Source organism: Pterocles gutturalis, unplaced genomic scaffold, assembly GCF_000699245.1.
Source record: "Pterocles gutturalis isolate BGI_N339 unplaced genomic scaffold, ASM69924v1 scaffold66, whole genome shotgun sequence".
Lineage (NCBI taxonomy): Eukaryota > Metazoa > Chordata > Aves > Pterocliformes > Pteroclidae > Pterocles > Pterocles gutturalis.
Window position 1 is genome coordinate 53,099 of NW_010097454.1, and position 9,998 is coordinate 63,096.

Consider the following 9,998-nt stretch of genomic DNA (forward strand, 5'->3'; position numbering starts at 1 on the left):
TTATGAGGAGTGTCTGGGGGAACTGGGGTTGTTTAGTCTGGAGAAAAGGAGGCTGAGGAGAGACCTTGTCGCTCTCTACCACTGCCTGAAAGGAGGCTGTAGGGAGGTGGGTGTCAGGCTCTTCTCCCAAGTAACAAGTGATGAGGAGGAAATGGCCTCAAATTGTGACAGGGGAGGTTTAGATTGGATATTAGGAAAAATTTCTTCACCTAAATAATTGTCAAGCATTGGAACAGGCTGCCCAGAGAAGTGGTTGAGTCACCATTCCTGGAGGTATCCGAGAGACCTGTAGATGTGGTGCTCAGGGATGTGGTTTAGTGGTGGACTTGGCAGGGCTAGGTTTATGGATGGGCTCAATGATCTTAAAGGTCTTTTCCAACCTAAATGATCCTATGAGAAGAAAGCATCCTGTTTTCCTCACAAAGGGAGAGTTTAGGAAGTTAGGTTATATTTCCCAGACTCCTCCTGCTGCTCTCTGAGGGTGTACCCTTTCTTAACCCTGCCTTGATGATGCTTGGATGTATGAAAAGACCTCACTCCCTCTGATTCATTTCCTTCCAAATTATATTGTTATAGACTCCAGTAAACAAACAAGCTCTGTAAAGCATTATTTTTCTTTTAGGAAAAAAACAAGTGAAGAAAAGTATCTCAGAAAAAAACTAAGCCAATCCATATGCATGCCTGTTGTTCCCTGAGACTTATTGTTCCCTGGGTCTGGTGACTCTGTTGGCCTGTCTTCCTGACAGCTGCCTTTCCTGCTCTCCCATGAAAGACTTTTTATTTTTTAATTAGTCATTTTAATTTAAAAACATTGTCTGCCAGAAACAGGGTCTTAATTTTTCCTGGAGATAGGATATATAATCCTCAAAGCTTGCAGTTTTGTCCCATTGTCTAATAATTGCCTTCAGAAGTGCCTTGGTTAGCACTGACTTATTTCAGTCTATTGTGTTGATTCCTGGCTCAGTCTTTCCCACAGTTCTCTAAGCTGTTGTGGTTCCAAGACAAATTCTCATAACTGCTGTATAATAATTTTGCATTATGGCCAGATGATATGCAGTGTTTGTAGGACTGTTGAGTGTCAACATTTTATTTGTTACCTTGCTATCTATACGTATATGTGAGGTTTTAGAGTCTATAGGGAGCAAGCACTCTATGTATTATATAAGTGAGAGTAACAGGAAAAAAATTTTTTAAAAAAGGGAAAGGAATGCAAAAGTGGGCTGAGAGCAGTGGTGAACTGGGTGGGTAAAATATGGTCATTGACTTTACACAAACCAAAAATTGTAAGCAAAAGCCTTGTAAAGAAATTGTAAAAAACTTTAAGAATAACAATAATGCTGGATAAGCCTTTCTTTGATGATCATAAATGTTCCATTTAAAGTGGGATGGAAAGATTGCATTCTTCCGTTGTTTTGGATTCACAGCAAAGAGCTGGGTTTCTTTTCGTCACTGTCCTGAAAGGCAGATTTCAGATGTAGAGAGAAGTAGTATGGGAAGTACAGAAACTTTTCTTACCAAAGCTAGGCTTCTACTCAGGGACTGTCAAATTTATTGGATTTCTTTTTAGTTTGTGAATCTTTGTTTTAATGGAAGAGGAATAGAGTAAGCTTACAGAAGAGTGCCTTATCATTTTAAGGTATTATTTGTTCTTCTTGGTGCAGTGGTATCTGCTTATTTAGCTTTTTGGAAGGTAAAACAGTGGATTATTCCACAAGGCCACTGAGCAAACCTGTCTGCTTATGTACATTTTAGACAGAAATTAAGCATTTGTGGTTAGATTTATTTTTCTTTGGTTATGTAGTCCTGTTTCAGTCAAGCTGTAGTGCAAGAAAATGACATAAATGTTACATATGCATAATTTATCTTATGGGAATTCTTTTTTTTTTAGTACAGTTGCTACTGTAAATTAACTTTTAGAAACAATGTAGTTAAGGGAAAACCGAGGAATGTGTCTCGTGCTTTATAATGGGACTTTTGTGCTTGATTCTGTGCAGTTATAAATGACTCTACTGTTCGACACTGTGTTTAAGAAAATGCAGCTTAGAGATTTGGTTGTTGAAAAGATGATTTATTGCAGGGCATAAATATTTTAAAAACAATTCTTTCACTTATTCTTGGCCTTCAGGAGCAACAAACTTTTCTTTTTGGCTTCAGTTCTTTGATCAAGAATAAGTCTACTCATGCCAGTTTGTTGAAGTCTAAAAGTGTGTATTTATTTCTGTCCAAAAAACATTGACTTGACTTGACTTGATCTTTGAAAATATATATGCTATATAAATAAATACTGAGATAAATAAAGTCTCCTGTTGGAGTAGGAGTGCTATACTTAATAATGCAAGGGACACTCCTGTTTGACTTAAGGGGCTTTGACATGGTGTGCAGTTAAGAGCCTGAATTCTCCTCCAGTCTGGGTTTTTGTCCTGCCTATTTGCTAAGCTGGTGGCTGCCCATCTGAACATGGCCCTGCGAAGTCCTTTCTTGGAGTGTTTTCGTTGTCAGTAGAACTTGAGCTAAAGAAATTAAAACAAAACTATTCAAAAAGCTAGTTTAGATCAAGCTGAAGAGATTGTTTTAAACTTTCTTTGTAAAGCAGACTTATTTCATCTGATTAATATTCAACTTAAGCTAGGATAAGTGTGTTGGAATATTGTAAAGAAATCGGTTTCAAAGCGTTAATTAAACTATCCCATGCAGACAATTTTTAACTGTCATTCTGTAATTTCTTTAGTTCTGACCTCCATCTTTTACCATCTTCAATTCTGGGAACCAAGATTCATCTCTTTCTCTGAACTGAAGAGAAAGAAGTATTTCCTATATTTGAAGTTATCTGGGCAATAAAAAATTGAATTTGATTATTCAAACCCCAAGGATATATGCTTGATTCAGGTGCAGTTTTGTCTTGGAACCATTTCCCCTTGTATGTTTTTCTTTCACTTTTTCAAATAAAGGAAGTGTTGAGATGAAACTCCTTTGGACTTCCATAGGTGTCTTCTCATTTCTGAGCTTGTCTGTCACACTCTGTCTGTCCCCAGTGACTGATACCCATGCAATGAACAGGGTATTGATTTCTTGAAATATATAAACAGTCAGAGATCATTTCGCATTTAAATACTTTTTACTGATAGATTTGGTTGTCATATTTGTTTTTCTCTTTCCTCCAGCCTTTGGGAATGCCAAAACTGTGAGGAATGACAACTCCTCCAGATTTGTAAGTATTTTCTTCAAGGCTGAATTTGAATTTCTTTTAGAGGAGCGTGTTATGTTGTTGGCCGTTTCCACTTTACCTTTTATCAGCCATCAAGGCATCTGTAAAGAGGGAATGAGTAATTTGGAGAGAGAACTTTCTTGTAGTTGTCTGAGGACCATGGTGGTTGGAGAAGGCAAACACCTTCAGTAGCAATCAATATTTCATTTTTACCTGCAAGTATGTTCTCGTTCCCCAGTGTGTTACAGTGCATTATTAGCAGTCACCCTGTTTTTAAAAGATGTTTCACCTCTTGTGAGAAATCTTATTTTCTGATGTGGGCATAGAATTCTATGGACAATCAAAGTAGAGGTTAAAAAAAAATTAGGATGTGACAGTTTGTGACCAGATGAAAACATAATTGCAGCACAACTAGCTGCTTTAATTTTTTTTTTTTTACTGGTGACTTTAATGTCAGTGACCATGTGCCTAGCAACTGGTCTGCTGAGCAAGTCGATTTTTCTGCATGATCTCATTTTCCATCTATGTGTGTACTTTTTTTGGTTAAAATTTCTACTTCAGGTTCTCATTTTCTCTCTGCGATGTTTCAACCTGTTTTTACAACTTCCTTTATAATATAAACATTTGTGATGTTACTTCTTTGTTTGTATTCTTTATAATTAACTGATTGGATTTTGGGGTTTTTAGCATGAAACAATGTGAAGTTACAGACATTGACAATTGCAAAAAAAAAAAAAAAAGTTGAATCTAGAGTTGGGAGATTCGGAAGTATGAGTATTTCTCATGGTTTCTCCTGCTAAAATCAGAGGGCGTAATGCAACTTTGTAATTTGCTCACTTGTGTGCAGAAGGGTAATATAGGGAGAAAATGTGTAAAGTGGACAACAGAAGACAAATTAGTACACTGGAAAAATGGTGCGTTGCAAGTGAAAACACCTGGATAAAAGCTTGCACTATGGTGACACTGGAGAGTGGATTTTTTTTCCATATGGGAGAATTCTCTCCCCTTTTCTTCTAATTCTCGGGGGCTGATGATATTGTTTCCACACAGCTAGGAATGCTCCTTCTGCGTCTGTCATCGCCCCTTCTCGTGAGCAGAGCAAAGGGTCTTCATTGCAGGCCCTCCAGGCTCCACGAATGTCCATGCAAGCAAGGTCAGGACCGGAATTTGAGGCAATGTAGATTTTGGTTTTTTGGGTTTTTTTTTTTAGAAAGAGTAGAAAAACTGCAGCTGTCAGAGATGACGTGCTACAGAAGGAGGAGGAGAGAGCGAAGAGGAGCAGAGGTGCCGTTTGCAAACAGAAGTCTTTCCAGGACAAAGTGCAACCAACTCGTGTTTTGCCTTTCAAGTCCTTGCTTATAAACACAAAGCTAAAAATACTTTCGGAAACATCCAGCTGGCCCAGTCCTTGGGAAATGAAAATTTAATTATCTGGTTTAATTCTTTATCTCAGAAATTTGAATCAGCTCAAAATTAACTTCAAACAAGAAAGTACAAGTACTGTCCTGTCTAGCCTGCCTCAGCTGCCAGCAGGAGAAGAATGGAGTTGAAGCAGAGGCAAGCCAATCTTGACAAAATACCCAGTAAATTAGAAAATTTCTTTGAGGGAGTCAATGTAAAGTTCTTGTTTTTCATGTTCTGTAATTAAAATCAAAAAAGAAAGAAAAAAAGAAAACTAAATGCAGTGAATAAGGAAGTATAATCACTAGGCTTCTCTTTTCAATACATCTTTTTTGTCCTTTGTTAAATAAGCACCACAGGGTGGTGAGATCATTTCTGTGCGTGGCTTGTGGAATTTGATTGAATTACTACCAGCAGTTTTATCTTTATAAACTTCCCTACTCATGTGAGCTGCGCTGCTTTTGCCTTTTCTACCCAGTATGAGTCTGTCGATTTTGTCACTGCTCAGCGTAGCTGTTACTACACTACACACTTGTCATATAAATTAAGATGATGCAAAGACCAGCGCGATCATCTGTGATGTGGAAAAGTCAAACAGAAGTCAAGGAAGCACACTGCACCAGTACAGCTAAAAATGAAATCGCTTTTGCTATGACAGTCTGTTAATTGTTGCCTCTGATCTCCTGAGTTACGAGGCAAAGAGTTCAGTGGGAAAAATCCATCACTTTTACAAGGCAGGCACATGCTTAGGGACAGACACCCCACGATTACTAACGGGAATCGTTGCCAGCCAGTCCTTCAAGCCAAGCTGAGCAGCTATCCTTCATCTGCCTTGCTTCATGCTCTGAGAAGATTTTACGCTGAGAAAATAAGTCTGCATGGAAGAGAATTTCTTCCTGTGTTCTTCTGTTAAATACCCATGTTAATACCTACATGGCCACTCTTATTGCTTAGTGTTCTTGGTGTTCTGGTGGAAGTTTCTATAATGTGCTTTTTCTTCATATAACCGTAGAAACTGAGCAAATTACTGTGTTGCATTACAAACCTGATTAAAGCTATTCTCATGAAAATATCTGGCTGTGATAATGCAATTGTCTTAGAAGCTTTAAATAATTTTCTGTTATTCAGAATTTTATGAAATGTACAGAAGGTCGACAGATTGCTCTTTTAGCCTGTAAAAAAGATCATGTAACTTCTTAAAAAATGTCTGGGGCAGTTTTTCTTAAGCAGAACTTAAGAGTCTTAAAATATGTTGCTTTCACAGGGAAAATACATGGATATTGAGTTTGATTTCAAGGGTGACCCACTTGGAGGAGTTATAAGCAACTGTGAGTATTGCTCTTGGTATCAGCATAAATGTTTTATTCAAAAAGGCAGATGGTTAAAATATTGAAAAAATCAGCTGCATTTGTCTAATCAAATCTCTCTCCACTATGTGATAAATTCTGCTTTATAATTTTATTGTTGTTTTGGTGCTGAATACTGTACCTTAGAGTAAGTGAAAACAGACTTGAAGAAGTAAGCATGAATAATCAATGTACTGGATTGTTCAAAAGGTACTGAGTAATGTGTGCGGGTTCAGGCATTGTCTCTGAAGCTGATAGCAGGTGGATGAGGGTATCTGAGGCTCTTTTTGTACTTGAATCCCTGGACCCAAGTAATCCCTGTGTTACTTGATTTGATGGGTCATGTATTTATGGTAGGTAATGTCCGAGATACGCTGGTTTGTAATTCATAAGAGTGATACAAAATATGCTGGAGAACACCATGAGGTGGGCATGTTTATTTGGAATCAAAGCATTCCATACTAATTTTAACACACCTCACAGTGTAGGAAAAAACTGTGAGAGAGGATGAGCAACTGCTGAGTTTAGGGAGGGAAAGGTGGCCTCAGAGGTTGTTAATTGATGTGAGGATGCTGCTATGAAATATATAGCAATTCAGAAATTTTAACCAGCTCTCTTAGGAAGAAAGAGGCTGGGAACTGAATGCCAGCCCAGGATACTTTGACTTGCTTTCCTTTTGAGAGCTTAAATGCAGCTTTTAAAATAAATTGCTCTTTTGTGCTATATAAAGCTATGTTTGTTTTTCTTATTTTTGAAAAGGGATGGAGGAGGGCAGTGAGTGACTGACTATACTAGGTGTCATTGACCTAGCCTCGACCTCCCTTCCCACTCAGCCAAATTCAGCGCTGTTTCTAAAGACTGACTTTTGACTCCGTTGGCATTTTACTGGTTGTGAAATAATGACAATCATCCATGATGAACTGAACTGTCCATATATAATATAAACATGGGAAAACATTGTGCAGTATATTATGCATAAATATAGGTTTTGGGGTTTTTTTCTTAGGCAAACATTTTTTCTGGACCAGGTCACCTTTTGGCACAGTGCCTGAAAGAGCGTGATTTTTGTGACAGAGATCTTGAAACTCAAAGCGCTCACTGTTTAAGTGTTTACAGCTGTCTATTAACTTTGACATTTGGCAGTCAACAAAATTAGAGGCCAAACATACTCAGTATATTCATCAATAACTAAATGTGAACAAAAAGGTTCTAGCTGGCTAGCTGGGCTGTTTGATTCTTTTTGTTTCACATTCGAAATAGATAGATAAAAATTAACCCTCCTTTGTAGAGTGGACATTGAACAGTTTGTCTTTGAAAGTACCATGCTGAGTCATGTAATTAAAATATTGTGTCATATCTAAAGGCAATCCAAAGAGTTACTGTATAGTTTATCTAAATCTTTGCATGTTGTAATTATAACATTACGTGTAATTATAATGATGTGATGACATATGTAATCAAGGGCAGACATATTTTTAGATCTTCCTAAAAGATGCCTATTTTAGGCATTCTCCCTGTCTTCTCACAGTTAATAAATACCTGATAGCAAGAAGATGAATTTAAATTTAACAATAAAGACCTTATGTGTAAGCTCTGTTGTGGAAAAGATGTTACTTGTTGAACTGTGAAACGCCCCATACTTGACAGGGTATGTCACAGGTAAATACTGAGTTCCTATAGCTGTGTGTTAATATATCTCATCTTTGATTCAATGTTCCCAAAATTTGATAGTCCATCTGCCATCTTTTAAGGGTTTGAATTCTGTCCAGGTTTGAAACAATTTGTTGTCCTGCCTTAGATCTTTTCCCCACTTCTGCAGCACTGCATGGCAACAGAAATTTTTTGGTTGTGAGGCATCACCATTCTGGGGATATTGAGGGCTTAAAATCTTTTACACCACTTACAATTTACTCTGGTTTTAGTCAAATTTAGGATTTGCCGCCTTAATTCATCAAATAGGAAGTCAAATAGTGCTGAAGTTTCCCATACTTTAAAAGGGAAAGTATGATTAGCTTGTTCATAAATGTTCTTTGCGTTCTGACCATCTGTTGGTTTAGTGTTAACATGATGTGAAGTTCATATCACAATATTTTGATTAAACTTTAATAGTTGTATCTGAGAGCTTGATTTCCAACCATCAATTAAGTTAGTGGGCTTTTTGGATTGCAGCCCGTGTCACCAAGCTGTATTTCGTTCTGTGAGTGGCTGGAAGCAGACATGGTGAACATCTAGTTTATTTTGGTGGCAAGAAGGGTAATGAAGATAAGCTACAAATTTTATCAGACTGGTAAAGATAAGCAGAGATCCATTAGGCTAAAAGGTCTGGTTTGAAATAGCCTAGGCTGTCCTACTCTGAAATGCTGTGAAGCTCTGTGAAAGGCTCATCAGTCTGCCCACAACCCTTCCTGTAGTGACTGATGCTGTTGGGACCTTCCCTTGGGCCGTTCTCCCGGTGCCCTTCAAAGAGCTCGTACTTCTTAATGACGGGTTCACCTACAAGTGAACCTTTCACAGGTTGGAGCTAGAGGGTAAAATTATCATGACAGTGCATACTTGCGTGTCTGTCCTGTCCAGTTTGCAGTGAATGGAAATGTCCAGTGGCTTTAGCAGGAGCTGACAGATCTGAAATGTTTAATGTGCTGTAAGTGGAAGGGTAAATCTTTTGAGTAAAATTATACTAGTAGTAGGGATAGCAAATTGGAAGGGATTGTAATGGAAGAGGTCTCTAACATCTGTTAAGTCAGAACTGGTATGTTCCCAAACTGAAGATAGTTTTATATTTGAACAGCATAAAATACATATAGACTCATTACGTGTACATTACACGGCTGCTTAGAGCTTCTGAGTGCACTGGTTTGTCAGGCATTTGACATATTGCTATATCGTGGTGTACAGTCATGAAACTGAGAGTGGAAAATTTGAGATTAAGGTGATTTATGCAGTCTTTAAGTATAATACTTCAGTCAGGAATTTTTTCCCCTTAGACTACAAAAGAAAAATTATTTCAGGTAGCAGGTGTTGTACATGTTTGATTCTATGTCAGCAGCAACTGAGGCATGGGGGTGAGCCAGAGAGTGAAGAAGGCTGAGTAAGCTGAGGTGTGTGGTAAGACTGAGTTGTTTGCATCCTCCCTTTTTGTTAGTGTTCTGTGTTTTCCTAATGGGTGGGAGATGCTGGAATCTGTGTAAGGTGAGGTGCACAGCCCTAGTGCCAGCCCATCCATTCACGAGCTGACTTGTTTCACGTGCATGGGGTTAGAAAGCCCAAATGACTCTTGTGAGCTCTAAACACTAAATCCTTGCTGCATGGTCACCTGTGACTGTAAATATCTCGTCTCTGTTTTGTAACAAACACCAGTCCCTGCTGAAAGGTATGCTGCTGCTCTAAAATGCATTTACAAACAGGTGAATTGCATTTACATTTTCTCTTGCTGGATTGAGTATGAGGTATATCTGCTCTTTCTGTCCTCCCACGGGATGTTTACGGTTGCTGCTGTTGCAGTGAACACTCTTGTCAGCACTTACGCGCTCAGAGGTTTTTTCCAGAGCGCTTGTGAAGAAAAGCAGTGGGAATGTTGGGTAATTAACTTGCTTTTGCCCAAGCGTAATACTGTGGAAATAATTTACAGAAACCGTCAATACTGTTCTTAGTTTTCCATTTATTATAACTACTGTGTTAGCGGGGATGGGAGCAGGAGGAAGGAGAATAGTCGTTTCTTTTCCACCTGTAATTACAGAATAAAATATATTTTATGTAAAAATAGGTATGTTTGTTTTCAAAGTAATAGGTGCTAATCGCAATAGCTCTAAAATATGACTTTCTATCCCCAGGTGCTGCATCTGTTTTGTACTCAGGATGATGCTTGTGTGCACACTTGGTTCGTTAGTTTTGTGACCGGTTTTGTGTACACTTTATTTTACGGTTGAAATAGTTTTGTATAGTACAGTCCAAAATGTTTCATCCGTGCAGTTGTTTCGGTCTTTTGAAAAGCAGGGATCTTGTAATATCTTTCCCAGAATATCTCTAAGTCTTGAATTTTCACATTT

The 9,998-nt window shown here is 38.1% G+C and overlaps 1 protein-coding gene across 2 annotated transcripts in view; it reads left to right on the forward strand.

The window, feature by feature from the left end:
* The window catches only part of MYO1B (myosin IB), a 95,378-nt gene that overhangs the window by 37,164 nt on the left and 48,216 nt on the right, over window positions 1–9,998 (forward strand). For both annotated transcript variants that reach the window (XM_010087337.1, XM_010087411.1), the window contains exons 5-6: window positions 3,162–3,208; window positions 5,871–5,934. In XM_010087337.1, the coding sequence (XP_010085639.1) occupies window positions 3,162–3,208; window positions 5,871–5,934 (111 nt within the window). The remainder of the gene's footprint in view (window positions 1–3,161; window positions 3,209–5,870; window positions 5,935–9,998) is intronic.